Genomic DNA, 17953 nt, shown 5'->3' on the forward strand with positions numbered 1-17953 from the left:
CCCATATACTACATATACCGTCCTCAAAGTTACAGAAGGCTAACCTGCAGGGTTCCATCTGCTATTGGAATTTCTCCCTCTTCCTCTCACAATCAAACTCCTGTTCATCCTTCAGTATGCATCTCAAATGCCGTCTCTTCTATGGCACCCTGCCCTACTCACTCCTCAGACACTCTTCCCTTTGAGCTCTCCAGTTCTTAGTTCAAGCTTCTACTTTTGATACCTGTGGAAATGGATAGTGATAATATAACATCTACCTCCTTCCCTTTTGTTCCCCTAGGACTGGTATACTGTCTGGTACAACACTAGTGCTCAATATAATTGTGAACAGATTAACATAGTGTAGATTATATTTCTCTTCATTGTTGCTTTTAAGTTCATGCCTTTTTAAAAATTTTTTTTTAATGTTTATTTATTTTTGAGACAGAGAGAGAGCATGAACAGGGGAGGGGCAGAGAAAGAGGGAGACACAGAATCCAAAGCAGGCTCCAGTCTCTGAGCTGTCAGCACAGAGCCCGACGCGGGGCTCAAACTCACGGACCGTGAGATCATGACCTGAGCCAAAGTCGGACGCTTAACTGACTGAGCCACCCAGGCACCCCAAATTCATGCTTTCTGAAAAGAGCAGGCAGCTTACCTGCCCCCTATCATTTTTCTACTTGGGCTCTTCATGGAGAGGAACAGGAATCTGGGAGAAAAGCAAGCACATTTTGGTGCTGATCCTACTGATGATGCCTTATTTGAGAAGTGGGGTATATGGGGAAAACTTCTTGTCAGGACATCTTTACCACACCTCTTTACAGTAAAAGGTATCATGGATTTGCTCAACAAATATGTGAGTGTTTACTTCGTGCCAGGTACTTTTACGAGTTGGGTGCATGGTGATGAAACCCACAGACATGCTCCCTCCCCTCACAGAGCTTCCAGCTGGCCAGGAAGACACAATTACTTAGGAAGACAAATTACTTAGGAGTAATTAAACAGGGTGCTTGGGTGGCTCAGTTGGTTAAGCATCTGCCTTCAGCTCAGGTCATGATCTCATGGTCTGTGAGTTTGAGACTCATACCGAGCTGCATGCTGGCAGTGAGAAGCTTGCTTAGGATTCTTGCTCTCTCCTCTCTCTCTGACCCTCTTCTCCTCATGCTTTCTCTCTCTCTCTCTCTCTCTCTCTCTCTCTCTCTCTCTCTCTCTCTCAAAATAAATAAACTTAAAAATTTTTTTAAAGTAATTAAACAGACAATTCCCATCCATCGACAGATGAATGGATGTGGTACATATACATACAATGGACTATTACTCAGCAATCAAAAAGAATGAAATCTTGGGGCACCTGGGTGGCTCAGTATGTTGAGTGTCTGACTTCAGCTCAGGTCATGATCTCATGGTTTGTGGGTTCAATCTCCAGCATCAGCCTCCGTGCTGACAGCTCGGAGCCTGGAGCCTGCTTCGGATTCTGGGTCTCATTCTCTCTCTGCCCCTCTCCCACTTGTGCTCTGTCTCTCAAAAATAAATACATGTAAAAAAATTTTTTAGGGGGTGCCCGGGTAGCTCAGTCGGTTAAGCGTCCAACTTCGGCTCAGGTCATGACCTCACGGTTCAGGAGTTCGAGCCCTGCATCAGGCTCTGTGCTGACGGCTCGGAGCCTGGAGCCTGCTTCGGGTTCTGTGTCTCCTTCTCTCTCTGCCCCTCCCCAACTTGTGCTCTGTCTATGTCTCTCAAAAAAATAAATAAATGTAAAAAAAGAATGAAATAAAAAAAAAAAAGAATGAAATCTTGCCATTTGCAACTATGTGGATGGGAACTGGAGGGTATTATGCTAAGTGAAATTAGTCAGAGAAAGACAAATATCATACGACTTCACTCATATGAGGACTTTAAGATACAAAACAGATGAACATAAGGGAAGGGAAGCAAAAATAATATAAAAACAGGGAGGGGACAAAACATAAAAGACTCTTAGATATGGAGAACAAGCAGGATTACTGGAGGGGCTTTGGGAGGGGGGATGGGCTAAACGGGTAAGGGGCACTAAGGAATCTACTCCTGAAATCATTGTTGCACTATATGCTAATTTGGATGTAAATTTTTAAAAATAAATAAATACATAAATAAATAAAAGACAATTCCAATAGCATATGTTCTGTGGAGGGAAAGAACAGGGTGGAGCAGGACAGGGAAATAGGGAAGGACAGCAACTAGACTGGGTGGTTCAAGCAAGAGGTCCCTAAGCATAGACCCACCCCCTTTGATGTGCATGCAAGAAGCTTTTGTCTCAAGTAAGGCACCATAGCTGTCAACAACTGCAGTGTTTTAAACTTTAAACAAAGAATGACTTTTCTGAAGCAGTGCACTGGGGACACAACAAGGAAGACTGACTTAAAGAAGTTTTTGTTTAAGATGGAAAAACAAAAAACTACTAAATCCACATAACAGTAACAAACAATTTTTCAATCAAATTATATATTTGGCTGCCCAAATTTAAAAGCTATTCTACAGGTTTGTCACAGAGAATATTTTTAGTAAGTAGTTTGAAGCTTTTCTCACTAAGCCATACTTATTCTTGAAAACTCACACTTTTGTTATATGTTTTCATAATTCTATTAGCTGACCTGGAGTTAGCATAATTAAAACCGTGGAATATATCTTAACACAAGACTGGGCCTAGTTCTACATAAATTACATAAATATTAAATTAAATTAAATAGTTCTACATAAATTATAGAAGTTACATAAATATCTCCTTCAAACTTCTTATATATACCTTACAGAGACTCCATAGAAGGAACGCCCTGTAGGTGCCATGCTATCTCACCTCAGAACTGTGCACCTGCTCTTTCCCTGCAATGCCCTTACTTCCCCCTGTCTGGTGTTGTTCTTCATATGCTTGCTTTCAGACTCAAAAGTGGGTGGCAGGGGGAATGGCATAAAGACATTTAACCACTGACAACACCCAAATGAAAGTCCAACTTTTGAAGCAGTTAACGTTCTAGGATTTGCCCCCAAATATGCTTTTATGGAGTAGGGAAATCTTGTTGTTTTTAGAGTAACTGAAAATCACACCACTCAGCTTCCTTCTGTAGACATGACCAATAACAATGTTTCTGTTTTCATCCAAAATGTCTTCATTTAATTTGCAGAGTTATGCCAATTTGGATTTGCTAGGTGAGGAAATGGAACTATCAAGTTATTGGTTTGGATCAGTAAGAGCTTCTAAGGTAAGCTAGCTAGCAGTAAGAGCTGCTAACTAAGGCTCAAATACAGCATATGGTGTGTCCTATAAAATACTGGCCCCCTGTTCTTGACAAAAGTATAGTGTGTGCATTTACATGGTATACTGTTAACGACAGAATTAATAGGCTTCAATCTACAAGGAGAAAGTTGAATATTCGTCTGATGTGAACCTCATTGTGAAGCAGATAGAAAAAGCTACTTTGTTCACTCATATGAGGACTTTAAGACACAGAACAGATGAACACAAGGGAAGGGAAGCAAAAATATAAAAACAGGGAGGAGGACAAAACATAAGAGACTCTTAAATATGGAGAACAAACAGAGGGTTACTGGAGGGGTTGTGGGAGGTGGGATGGGCTAAATGGGTAAGGGGCATTAAGGAATCTACTCCTGAAACCATTGTTGCACTATATGCTAACTAACTTGGGTGTAAATTAAAAATATATATAAAATAAAAATTAAAAAAAAAAAGAAAAAGCTACTTAGCCTATAAAAGTCCAAATTTTAAGATATGTCTCCACATAGATAAATTAACCAACATAAATTTAAAATTAGCTATTTGGGAAAATTAACCATTTTACTTTTTCCCCCCTTTTAAAGTATTTTTTAATACAGGGGCGCCTGGATGGCTCAGTCGGTTAAGCATCCAACTTTGGCTCAGGTCATGATCTCACAGTTCACAAGTTCAAGCTTTGCGTCGGGCTCTGTACTGACAGCTCAGAGCCTAGAGCCTGCTTAGGGTTCTGAGTCTCCCTCTCTCTCTCTGCCCCTCCCCCACTCACTGTCTCTCTCAAAAAAATAAACATTAAAAAATTAAAAATTTTTTAAATACACATTTTAAAATGTACTAAATGGGGCACCTGCACGCAGTCAGTTGGGTGTCTGACTTTGGCTCAGGTCATGATCATGCGGTTCGTGAGTTTGAGCCCTGTGTCAGGCTCTGTGCTGACAGCTCAGGGACTGGAGACTGCTTCTGACTCTGTCTCCCTCTCTCTCTGCCCCTCCCCTGCTGGTGCTCAGTCTCTGTCTCTCAAAAATAAATAAGCATTAATTAAAAAAAAAAAAAGAAAATTAGTTTAAAAATAAAAAAATAAAATATACTATATATAAATATGTATACATATACAAATATATAGTATATTTTATTACATTTAAATGTGTATATATAATATACAAATATATAATAAATATACAATAATATAATGTAATAAATATATATTATATATAGAATATACAAATATATGTAAATGTATATATACTATACTATATGTATATATAATAAAATATACTATATATAGGTATATGTGTATATATACACACATATACATATACATATATATGCATATATATTCATATATACGTATATATGTATAGATATATATACATATGTATACATATGTATACATATACACATATGTGTATATATATATGCATATATATGTATATAGAGAGAGATTTAGTACCTCAGTAATATCCATCAGTAACCTCCATCTCAGGTTTTAATCACAAGCTGTAAAATTTATTTTGGCTACTTCCTGTCAGAAATGATAGCTCAACACGATGAGCATCACCAATCAAAACATTAGTTTTGGCAGACATCCTCGAAATCATTCTAAAAATCAGGCTACAGGTTGAGACCCTGAAATGTAAACTCCACAGCTGCTTGGGAATAGATTTTGTGGCTGATACTTTGAAGAGTCCACCAGGATACAGGGTTGAGGAACTCCATTCCATCCTCACATCCCTCCATTTCTTAGGGAAATTCAACACAGTTGACTACCCTTTCCTGGTACTGCTCTCTGCTGGTTTCTTTGACTCTACTTCCCCCCACCTCCCCCCCACCCTCCGTATTTCTTTGTTCCCTGACTACTCTGTCCCCTTTGTTGGTACCACATCTTCTCAGATCTAAAACTACTCTCTTCTCATCCAACATCGTTTCCTTAGAGGATTCCATGTCTTCACAGGATTTCAATAACCTTTGACATGCCAAAAAATTTCTCAATATTCACATTTTCATTTATATAATTACTTGCCACATATTTTTGGCATGTGATTGTAGCACTAGGAAGGCCAAGTGCTGTTTTTTTGTGAATTGCTATAAGTGCCCAATATATGGTTGTTAATGAATGATAGAAGCCATTGTGAATTTCTTCTGTTACGGTGGTCAGCTGAAGATACCTGCCTTTAATAACTTCAGAAGTCAAAGTCATCTTTTCCATAGGTATAGGCCAGATCTCTAGGCCCAACAGATGGCAATCATTTGAGCAAATCCAAAGCCCTCTGTTGAGAAAAGTATCAGCCCTACTTGCAAGTACTTCACCATTTCACAGCATGGCAAGATGGCCCACCATTGGGACAGAATTCAAATAAAGGACTTTAATTTATACAACAAAATGTCATGTCACTAACTGTACCTTAGGTACCTGAAGTCTAAGGAACTCTTTCCAGGTGACATCATATTCTAAAATGAATTGATACCTTGACGAACTCCAGTGGAGATCTTTGATATAAGACAGTGGAGGCCTAAGAGACATTCAATTTCTTTGGCTTTTAGAGCACTAACTCTAAAGCCAGAATCCCTGAATTAGAGGTTTGGCTCTGGGTGTGTGACTTGGGCAAGATATTTAACCCCTCTGTGCCTCAGTTGCTTCATTTACAGTATAGGAATGATAGTACTTATCTTACAGGATTGTTTTAAAGATTGAGTTATTATGTATGTAAAATGTAGGAGTTAGCTATGATGATGAGGATTCATAGATCTACTCAGGTAGAACACCAGCAAACTAAGGCCATGGACTCCAATACTTTAACCATAAGAAGTTTTTAGTTCTAGCTTTATACCAAGCACTGTGCCAAGAATTTTATATATGTAGTCACATCTAGTCCATATCAAGCTTTGAGGGAAGCACTATCATTATCCCACTTTTATAGATAAGAAAACTGAGTTCAAGTAACTTGCCCAACTAGTTTCAAAACTAGTTAGTGCTAATGCCAGGATTTAAATCCAATAGCCAAAGCCAACAGAAGTTCAAGTTAAAAAGAGCTATACCTGTATAGAGCCAGTCTGCTAGTAAGAACAGCAACAGATTGACAAGAATAACGGTAAAAACAAAAGAATACAAAACAGCATGTTACTGCTGGAGTATACTGTAGACAACTGTAGACAACTGTCAAAATCAGATCTGGACTACATAGATTTCTTATGTCAGGTACTGTTGCAAGTCCTTTACATATTAACTTATGTGTGATAATGATGACAAACAATAAAACTTTATACATATAACCTCAGGCAATCTTCATAACATCATTATGGGTTAAGTATCATGACCATTTACATGATCAAGAAACAAACTCCTAGGTTAAATATGTTAAATAGGTCACACAGCCAGTAGAGCTCAGAGTCTGGATTTGAACACAGATCTCCCTGATTCTCAAATCACTTAAGCACTATGAAAAATTTCCCCCAAATTTGGTAAACACACCATCAGTATCATGAAGTTTTTTGTAAAGAAGGAAGGATCTATAGTTAAGTTTGGGACTCACTATATATTTTCTCATTAAGATTCAAAACACATGTTAGTATGGCAGGGATTCTGAAATGTCTTACAATTAAAAAAGAAATCCAAGTTAACTCTATTTAACTCATCATTCCCCAGTTTATTTAACCATGGAACTTCTTCAGGTTAAATCCTCCAGGACTAAATTTTATTCATTCATTCATTCTTTCTTTATCTATGATGTTATTCTTAAGCAATCTCTATACCCAACATTGGGCTTGAACTCACAACCTTGAGGTCAAGAGTCACACGCTCTTCTGACTGAGCCAGCCAGGCATCCCCAGGACTAAAATTGTAAATGCATAATACATAAAATCCTCCAGGACTAAAATTTGTAAATACATGATACATCCCTGTGTGATGCTTTCGTAATGTGGATCATACAAGTAATACAAAACATTTCAGAGTGCAGGGGATTGAAGGGGAGAAGACTGAACAATCATAATAGGAAGCTGTGGAATATAGTTGAAAGGGCTATGGAGCCTCCTCAGACCTGTTCACAGCCAGCCTCCCCCATCAGTTATTTAACTTTGCTATTGGTTGTATTTATAACTCAGTAAATAGATCCATTGTTTTTTTTAATATTTGTTTGTTTGTTTGTTAGAGGGGAGGAGGGACTGAGAGAAAGGGAGAGAGAGAATCCCAAGCAAGCTCAGCACTCTCAGCACGGAGCGTGACATGGAGCTCAAACCCATGAACTATGAGATCATGACTTGAGCCAAAATTAAGAGTTGGAGGCTCAACTGACTGAGCCATCCAGGTGCCCCAAACAGATCCATTATTATACACATACCTGACAGTAATCTTTCTATTAAAAGCAGATAATTTTCTACAAGCAGAATTGATTTGCCTTACTAAGAAAGTCAAGGAAGCAGGGATTATTGCTACTGTGGACTTGCTCCTCACTAAGAGGGAAGAACAATGCCATGAAATGAAAGGAACTGTAACCCTGGGACAGAGTGAGGCATTAGAACTGAGGCATAAACTAGGAATAAACTCAGTGAGGCATTAGAACTGAGGCATAAACTAGGAATAATGAGATAAACATCCTGCATTTTAGAAAAGCAGACTTCAGAACAAAGCAAAGGTAATTTGGGCAGGGATGATATTATGGGACAGGCAGTGCAGAAGACGGTCAGTGAAATCAATTTTTCATGAAATATTTATCAATTATCCATTCAAGAGGAAAACGGAAAGGTAGAACGATATCAAATGAATGTGGGAATCCACCAGTGATCTTTTAAGGAGACGGCCTAAAGTGTTGTTAGAAACAAGCAGATAAATTCATTACAAATTCAAAAACAAGCATAAATCTGCAAAAATAGCATGAGGAAGTTAGAAACCCAGAAAACAGTGAGGCTTGCAAAAAAGAAAAAAAAATGTTGCAAAGGGCAACAAAAAACTGTTCTGGGGTAAGTTCAGGGTCACAGGCACATAAAAGCATTAAGTCTGCCCTTTCGGACAAATGATGTCACAGAAGACTGAAAGAAAGCAGAACCAAGAATTCCTGTTTTTCTATAATGAATGATCTTCCAACCACAAACAAACGCTAAAACAGATAGGAAGGAAATTGTGTCTATGATAGCTGAGAAAGCCTAGAATATGGGGGGGGGGGGGGGGAAGCTTGTACATAAAGAGACAGCAACCTAAGGAAAGAAACATACAGGGGCCACACACACACACACACACACACAAATGCTAGCAGAGTGTAAAGGAATCTTAATCACCAAGAGAGATTAAGGCAGACTGGGGAAAAAGGTAAAGTTTCTAAAAGAGACAATTTCTGAGTAGGTGTTGAAAGATGAGTGGAATGTTAGCCAAAGTCTGCATGTGGGAGGGCATGAGAGGCAGAAGTAACAGGAAGAAAGTTGTCAGATACAAACATGCAGACTGTCATGGGAACAGGGAGACTGGATTCAGCAGTGTGGGACAGGCTGTGGCAGGCTCTATGTGCCCATTAAAGAATGTAGTACTTTTATTCTGCGACTATTGCAGGGGACAGGAGGCCAGGGGTGAGGGAAGGGATGGCGGCGGGGTGGGGGGTGAGATCCACTGGAGGGTTAACAGTCAGATTTGAGCAGAACAGGGAGTCCAGGAATCATTCTACAACTTTGACTTGATTATGCTGAATGTTGACAAGCCAAATAAATGTAGACGGAGCAGCTGTCCAGATTTGTCTGGGAATAATTCTGGTTCAAAACCGTTGCCCAAGCATGATTATTAATAGCAGCCTCTACCACTCTCAAAAATGTCCTGGTTTTGACAATAAGTTATAGGATTACCTAGATATATGTAACTTGGGGACTATCTGTGTTTAATAGCAATAATAGTAAACTTGTATTTAAATAGCTACAAACTGCAGAGAGGAGAGTTTCCCAACAGGTGTGACACAAATGGATTACAGGTGGACCACGGGCCATGCAACATTGATATTTAAGTGTTCCATAGAAGTAAAAACGCAAAACCATTTTTCATAGCCATTCAAAATTTATCAGAGTTCATATTCTGCTTGAGAATAATTTTTAAATTTCTTATATAAATCTTTTGAGTTCTAGCATTCAAGCCCATACAGACTGATTTCCTCCTTATTCCCCCCAGTTTCCTCTGGAATACTTCTACAAACATAATCAAGTCTAGGGCATGAGAACAAGATTGGGAGACACTACTGTAGATTACTTTAACTGTGGGAGTTCAAAAAAAGGTCAGGATACAGTCAGCTAGCATCAAGTTATCACGAGCATTCCCACAGGTAGGCGTTGGTCACAGAGACAGAACCAGAGGCAAAAAGGAGAAATCCATCACAGAGGACTTTGTTTTCAGGTCAGCCTGGCTCAGCTGTGAGAGTGTCAAAATAGGAGCCCAGGACATGTGACTCCAGTCTCTGTTGAACTAATCATGTGCTCTTGGGGATGTCACTGACCCTTTCTGAGCCTCAGTTTCCTCACTTGATAAGTGGAAGTAATTCATGCCAGCCAGTTACTTATTATAAAAATAAAATGAGGGGTGAGGCACCTGTGCTGGTTCAGTGGGTAGAACATGTGACTCTTGATCTTGGGGCTGTGAGTTCAAACCCCATACTGGGCATAGACCCTACTTTAGAAAAAAACAAACAAAACAAAACTTAAAATACAGATTTTGAGGGCAAAAGTGAGATAGATGGAACCTTTATAAAATCTAGACTGCTGGGGCACCTGGGTGGCTTGGCCAGTTAAGCATCCGACTTTAGCTCAGGTCATGATCTTGTGGATCGTGGGTTCAAGCCCTGTGTCGGGTTCTATGCTGACAGCTCAGAGCCCGGAGCCTGCCTCAGATTCTCTGTCTCCATCTCTCTCTGCCCACCCGCACCCCATTCTCTCGCACTCAAAAATAAATCAACATTAAAAAAATTTAAAAATAAAAAAATCTAGACTGCTATATAAATGTAAAATAATGAAAAATTATGTTCATCAGGATCTCATTTCTCTTAGGGCTGGCTTCCTCTTCCTATGTTGTCACTGGTGTCCCCTTCGGGTGTCCCCAGAAGGATCACACAATCTTACTCTCACCCTATGCACATCCTTTCCCACTAGTTCCACTAACACCCATTCACCAACCGCTCCCAAATGTGTATCTCCAGCCCAGCTCTCTCTCCCTCCTGGGCTCTGGTCTTGTTGCTGTAAGCTATTCGTGAACAGCTGTCCTTGGACTAGTCCCATGGACACCTCAAAACAAGGTCCAACATCTATTATCTTCACTTTCAGATCTGCTCCTTCCCCTAAATCAGGATCATCACCACCATTCACCCAAGTTCTCTAGAGTCTGTGCCAGGAGCTACCTTTGGCTCCTTTCTCTCCTTTACCCCATACAATCCCTTCATCAGCAAATCTGGTTCAGCTGCACTGCCAGCCAGCCTGGCTTTATTAGTTCAGGCTCCACCTCTCACCTGAATTGCTTTCTAAGTGGACTGTCTCCTTCGCCTGCTTCCTTAAACTCCAGTGTCTCTACACTGCTACTGAGAAAAGACTGTTCTAGAACACGGGCTTGATTATGGGGTTTCCCTGTGAAAAACCTTTCAGTGGCTCCTTGCTTGGCCCACAGAGCCCTTCATTATCTGGCCTGTGCTTCCTTCCAGTCTTACCACTCTGAGGTCTAAGCAACTTTTAGTTCCTTGGCTCTATCATCCTCTTCCACCAGAATGTCCCTTCTGACTGGAATGCCCCTTCTTTCTCCCTCCTGTTCTCCTACCCCACCTCCTTCACTAAGGTCCTGTAGAAAGGCAAGCTCGTACAATGGTTAAACTCTAGAGTTCAGAGTGAGACAGGCAGGATTTGAATCGTGATTCTACCTCTCATGAATTGTGTCAGCTTGAGCAATTTTTCTTTGCATTTCAGTTTCCTTCTTTGTAAGATAAGGAAAATAAGAACACCCACCTCAAAGAATCCTAGCATGGACTAAATGAATTGCATGCCAAGCACATAGCACAGTATCTGGCACAGGGTGAATGCTCACTATATGCTTAATAGAGGTTACTGTATATTTTTACTTTAAACACTTAACCTTGATGACGCAGATTAGATGCCCGTGTGAAAGGGTAACAATCCTCAATGCCCAATGACCGGGTGCATATTACAGGTCCTTTCTAAGGCTCTTGCAGCAACCCATAAAGCCTCTGTCAGAACTCTGTCATTCAAGTGCTACTCTGTAACTGTCCATAGGCTTATCTCCCCTTCACCCCACTGGAAACTCCTCAAGATCAGGCATGTGTCTTTCATTTTTGTTTTGCCAGTTGGTGTTTGGTCAATTTTTCTTATATGAGTGATGACTTCCAAATGGTAGTATTTTAAGTTTATTTTGGAATACTGAAGGGCACATTGTGAAAATTTCATAATATGACACAAATTAGTTAGAATATAGCTGGGTTTGCCACTTGGAAATTCAATTACATTTCTTAATTCTTTATAAACATAAAATGGAGAAAATAAGTAATACACATTTCCCACATCAGTTCATTTGGCAATAATATATACTCATTATTTTAAAAGATGTAATTGTGTATTAACAGACTGGTTAAGGGGAGCCTGGGTGGCTCAGTCAGTTCAGTGTCTGACTTTGGTTCATGTCGTAATCCCAAAGTTCAGGAACCCGAACCCTCTTCGATCCTCTGTCCCCCTCTCTCTGCACCTCCCCCGCTCACGCACTCTCTCTCTCTCAAAAACAAACATTAAAAAAAAAAAAAAAGAAAACATACTGGTTAAGAACGGTTACTGCACTTCCACACCTCACAAAAATGTCTTTAGATCAAGCTCAAGCCACATGTTAGAAACAGAAGGTCCCACTAAAATACAATAACATTCCTGTGCTCAGGGCTATATTTGTAGGATTCTCAGAAAAATAACAAGGAAAGCTGTAAATTAGGCATTATCTAACAAACCTGGTAGCTGAGTCAATCTGACCTTAATGTTTGATTGGATCCATCAGAAGGTGTCGCCTATGTAGCCCGACTCAGATTGCTCACCTGTCAGGATTAATACCGATTAAATATTGCCCCTAAAGCTATTTAGAGCCTTTCTGCTGCCATGTGTTTACAAAAATTCCATCAAGTCAACTAAAAACTATTGAGCTTGGTGAAATCTCTAATTTACATGAATAAATATGTATCACAACAAGCCTAGAAAATGGCAGACAAAACTTAAATATTTACAATGTTCTCACATTAAATTTACCAGCCATTAGTAAAAGTCCCAGTTCATGAACGGTTATGAAAAAGGTTAACAAGTTGGAGTTCTTCACGGCATGACAGTGCAGCTGTCATTTAAACCACCCTCACACAGCCTGAAGGCACATGCATCATGCACAGAACATCCAGGAGGAGACATGTTGCATTTTGATGTTTGGGGGCATTTTACAAGATGAAAAACCTTGCTCAACTTGTTCGAAAGCACTGACATCCATAAGAAATAGGGGGAACATTCAGCAAATATGCCAATTTCAACAATCTTTTACATTATGTCATCAAAAAGATACACAGTAGAACTAGTAAGCTGGGAGATGATCAAGGTAAGCCAAGCCACGCCCCTGCTCTGAACTCCCTTAAGATTCCTTATTGCCTTTGGCCCCTCCTCTAAACAGCGTATAACCCCTCCCTCCTATGAGCCTCGTCAGTAATGCCTATCAGCTCTTACCTTTTTAATACCTGTATAGTAACAGGTCTTCTCCATTCCACCAGGCTGTAGGTTCTTTTAGGTCATTTTGGCATCTCCCTAACACCTCACATAGTGGTCTTTTGATCTGTGTCACATCTAATTGAGCATGAAGCATGGCACTGTGACAGCTCTGTCAGGGGATCCAGGACGCTTCTTGTCAAGAAATCTGATGTTCTTATAGAACAATTACTAAAATATTAATCACATTGGCATTGTGTACACATCAATTCCACTTTAGAAGTAGGAAATCTACAAAATTTTTTTTAAATCGTTTATTACTACATGTTCATTGTAGAAAAACTAGAATATACAGATATGAAAATTGAAGCTATAACCTTATGGCCTAGAAAAAAATTACATTTTAAATTAGATCCTTCTACTTTTTCTCTAAGTATAGATAGACAAATATATATATATACATAACTATAGGTTTTGGGATATAAATATTTTAAGCGGGATAATGGCATGCATATATGCTGTTTTGTTGCGTTTTCCCACTTAACATACAGTACAAATCTTCTGTAAGTCATTAAACATTATTTTATAACCTAAAGGTTTTGAATGTATAGTATTCCAAATTATGTGTACCACAATTATGTAATCTCTAATATTACTTGCTTTCATTCTTTTAAATAATGCTGCAAAAAAAAAAGGAAGAAAGAAACCTAGGTTGCTGAATGTTCCCCCAAATTTCTCATAAAACAGCAGTACTTTTTGACTAGTTGAGCAAGGTTCTTGACTCTGTAAAATGTTTCCATCTCCACAGCTATAGCCTTGCCTATATCACTAAGTACTTAAATTCATACTGGGGCACCCACCGGGTGGCTCAGTTGGTTGAACATCCAACTCTTGACCTCGGCTCAGGTCATAATCTCCCCGTTCATGAGATTGAGCCCCAAGTCCAGCTGCGCTGACAGCATGGAGGCTGCTTGGGATTTGGTCTCTCTCCCTCTCTCTCTGTCAATCCCCTATGTACTCCTGTGTGCGCAGACTTCCCCTCTCTTTAAATAAAGAAATAAAATATAAAAAATAAATTCATACTGAGGGATTGTTGGGTCAAAGAATAAACATACTTCTACTGCTTTCAATGAATATTGCCAAACTCAGCAGTGTGAACTTCTCAGGATCTTCACCTGTGTTGGGATTACTATTTTTAAAAAATCTTTCCTTGCACAGCATTCTGAGATCAGCCTCCAGAACCTGCCCAACTCCCTACTTTTGTCCCTCTAGTCTCTGGCTAACCAATCTTCATCTACACCTCTCTCTCCTCTGCCTTTCCCAGACCTTTTTTGTGTGCTGTTCTGCTCACATCTTATGAAGGCTTTGCTATAACCCTGAAATTTGCCTAGCTAGTATTTTATCCCCTTTAGATTCTTACAGCCAAAGTGTCAACCAACTAATCTGATAAGCTAATCCATGCTAATGTAAAAGGGCCCATCCTCAGCAACATGTGTTCAGTTTAAGGAATACATATTGCCTACATCTGTAATGCATTTTATTTACCTTAAGGAGCATTGTTCTCAAATTTTACTGCATATTGAAATCACCTGGGGAGCTTTTAAAACTGATGCCTGGAATTTACCTCCGAATAAATCTGGTATAGGCATAGGATAGAACTTAAGCATCAGGATTTTTAAAAACAAATTTTAATGTTTATTTATTCTTGAGAGAGAGAGAGAGAGAGAGAGAGAGCACATGAGTGAGCAGGCAAGTGGTGGGGCGGGGGAAGGGTCAGAGAGAGAGGGAGACAGAATCTGAAGCAGGCTTCAAGCTGTCAGCCCAAAGCTCAATGCGGGGCATGGGGCTCAAAATCACAAACCAGGAGATCATGACCTGAGCTGAAGTCGGAAGCTTAACCGACTGAGCCACCCAGGTGCCCCCAAGCATCAGGATTTTAAAGCTCCCTAGGTGATGCTAATGCAGCATCTGTGTTTGAGAGGACTTTAGAGAAAGATCTCCAGTACCTTCTTCTTAGGTAATATTGGAGGACCCCCCCCCCCCCCAGGAAAAAAAGCACAATGAACATAATCTCAATAATCTGACTCACCTGCACAGGGTAAAGGAGGGAAGAATTGGCATGAAAGGGTGAAGTGTTTGCCAATGACACAGAATAAAAGCAGCATTCGTATTTCTTGATGCTGGGCGCGAGCCTACGGTGTTAAGAAGTAGGCCAAGAGGCCAAGCTTCACTTCTGAAGTAGCTTCAGTTGCTTTTGTAATTGAGCAAGTCAGCTCTAACTAAAATTGTCTGGGTAACAAACTTCATGCCATGCATTCTAGTGGTAGCTCTCCACATTTCAATGAGATAAGTCATGTCCAGTTTACATTTGTTTTACCATTTGAACAAAGTTGGGCAATCCAACAGATCTTCATAATCCATAGTGGACCTTTGGAACAACTCTTAGAAGAATAACTACAAGGTCCAGGCATTTAAATGCATTACTAAACCTCACAGCAACCTTGTAAGGTAGATATTAACCCCATTTTACAGGGAAAACTGAGGACTAGTAAGGTTAGTAATTGCCTGGCCTCGCTGCCAGCAAGTAGCCTGGCTGGAACGGGACTCAGGGAGCCAGGACTCTACCTGTCCTGCTCTTACTCACAATGTGTTAAGTCACATTGCCTTGTCCTCAGGATGATGTGGAGTGACATTGGTAAAATGCTTTATTGGGTAGAATGTGCTTCCGTGTGGTCTGAATGATCTAATATTTCACAATTTAGAAGAAAAGTGAGGAGAGCCACTTCTGTGCAAACTGACTCCCAAGCCACAGTGTCAGGTGAGGATACTTGGTTACCTCATTTATCTTGTGACCTGGCTTTACACTCATTATCACTCCCAAACACCAGCTGAGAGCACATTCTAGCTAGAGGACCATAGGGCCCAAAGGCCTTGCCCTTGATGGGTTGACAGCCTATAGTTAGGGAAGAAAGGCTTTTCTCCAAACCTGGCTTTTCCCAAATTACATATGATGAGGAAGACTTCTTTGGTGACCTGAAAACCATCTATCTCTGCAGGCAATATAGCCATTTTTCATGTTTTTCTTATTCTTACTAGTCATTATTCTTATTGTTGAAGGCCATTATAACCCATCCAGGGTAAATGCCATTGTACCCCAAAACCTTAAAAGGATATCACTCCTAAATTACAGAATTTCTGAAGGAAGAGAGGGGCCGTAGGGCTTGCTACAAGAAGATTGCCTTTCTTGAAACAAACGCTAGAGAAGGGGATGGTCACTCTTTCACCATGTCAGTAAGCAGGAGGGAAGGAGGGGGGTCTGTAACTTCATAGACCATCCCTAAGGGACAACAGGGGACTTTGGGATTGAAAACATGGCTGGATTTAAGAAAAACAAATCCCTAGTAGGAAGGTGCTACCATACCCTACTTAAGGTGCTTTTTGGTAGGACAAAGCCTCAGAGACTCCGTGATCCTACACACAGAACAGACAGGGGAAAAGGAACATCAGCCCTCTAGGAAAAATCACGATTTTTTTTCTCTTTGTTTAGTCACTCCTGAAAAAAAAGGAGCTTATAAAAATAACCTGCGATTGAGGAGGGTTAGAATAATAAGGCCCAGCTTTGCGGATTGGAGTTCAGATTTCAGATTCTCTGCCACTAAAACGAATGCCTCTTACTATAGAATAAACTCCAGTTCTATTTTACTGTCTATGGGGAAGAGATGCATCCCCATGATACAAGAGACAGAAATGTCACCCACCAGGGTAAAAGCAGGAGTATCCTGGCTCGGGTAAAGATTGTCTCCTTGACAGCCGAGGACATAAAATAAATGCCGCAGGGCAGGCAGAAAAGTGCATCATGCTGCCGCCCCCCTCCACCGCCTCTCCTCTAACCAGGCTGCCAGGCCTCCTGGCCTCCTCCGTGGGCTGAGCTGATAAGCCCCACGCATGAAACGGGAGATCCCTGCGGTTACTCAGGTGCTTAGACGAGCCCTGCCTGCAGCCCCCGGGAACGGAGAGCTCCACGGTCCGAGGATGTTGGGAGGCCGCCCGTGCCGGCTTCTGCTTTTAAGGTGGCTGCATTACCAGGAATCAGAGACTGCCCCCCCCCCCCGCCCCGTCCCCCGCCAGCCTTCCTAAAACATTTAGCTCACTCTCTCCTGGCCCCTACGGGAGAATGAAAATGGGGGGAAGGGTGGCTTCTAAAATGCTGTAAGGTGTTTTTTTTGACGTTGCAAACCAAGAAGGAAGGGGGGCGCTTAGGACAGACGAAGGGTTAAACAGTTGTCAAATTCGATTCAAGAACTTCACCTTCTCGATCACCAACGCAGAAGAGAAGACACAGATCTAGCCCGCTGCTAGCAAGGAGGCAAATGCGACACCCTGAAAAAAAGCCCGACTGAACCACCTTAAAAATCGATCGCCTAAATGCGTTAGAAAAATATGCGTTCTCGTGGGACGCGGTCCGGAAATCTTGCTTCCCCCTCCAAATATTGCTTAAGAGGGAGAGAGAATCAGCGCTGGGCTGCATCTCACCACTTGCTGTGCGCTCCGGAAAGTCGCGTCCAGCAGCATCAGCTTCCAGGGATCGGACACGGAGCTGGGCAGGGGGATGTAGATGTAATAGGCGGCCAGCGCCACCAGGGCGGTGAGCAGGACACAGGACGACCTCATCCTCCCTCGGCTCGGCTTGCCCGCGGTTGGACGAGGGAGGAAAGGTATATGCCACCCGGAGACCTCCAGCAAGTTTCTGCAAGGGTCAGCCGCTCATTCACCGTTTCTTATACGCCCAGCAGCCAATCAGAGGCGGCGTAGGGAGGAAGTCGGAGCGCTGACGTGCCCTGTCTTCTGTGTCCTTGCAAAGTGTTGCAGACGCTTCAGGTTTGAGAAAGCTCGTGGGCTGAGCTGGGCGAAGCACAGCGGACTCTGGAGGACACAGGTCTGTATTGCACGCCTGTGACTAAGGCCTCCCTCCAGAAGGATCCCAAACTGAAACCGGGAATAGTTTCAATGGGATGAGTCTCTGTG

The 17953-nt window shown here is 41.2% G+C and overlaps 1 protein-coding gene across 1 annotated transcript in view; it reads right to left on the minus strand.

Annotated features, from left to right (window-relative positions):
* The window catches only part of NCEH1 (neutral cholesterol ester hydrolase 1), a 58962-nt gene extending 41217 nt beyond the window's left edge, over positions 1-17745 (minus strand). The window contains exon 1 of the mRNA XM_047875536.1: positions 17462-17745. Coding sequence (XP_047731492.1) covers positions 17462-17599 — 138 coding nt within the window. The 5' untranslated portion in view covers positions 17600-17745. The remainder of the gene's footprint in view (positions 1-17461) is intronic.
* Positions 17746-17953: the final 208 nt, after the last annotated feature.

Source organism: Prionailurus viverrinus, chromosome C2 (assembly GCF_022837055.1).
Source record: "Prionailurus viverrinus isolate Anna chromosome C2, UM_Priviv_1.0, whole genome shotgun sequence".
Classification (NCBI taxonomy): Eukaryota; Metazoa; Chordata; class Mammalia; order Carnivora; family Felidae; genus Prionailurus; species Prionailurus viverrinus.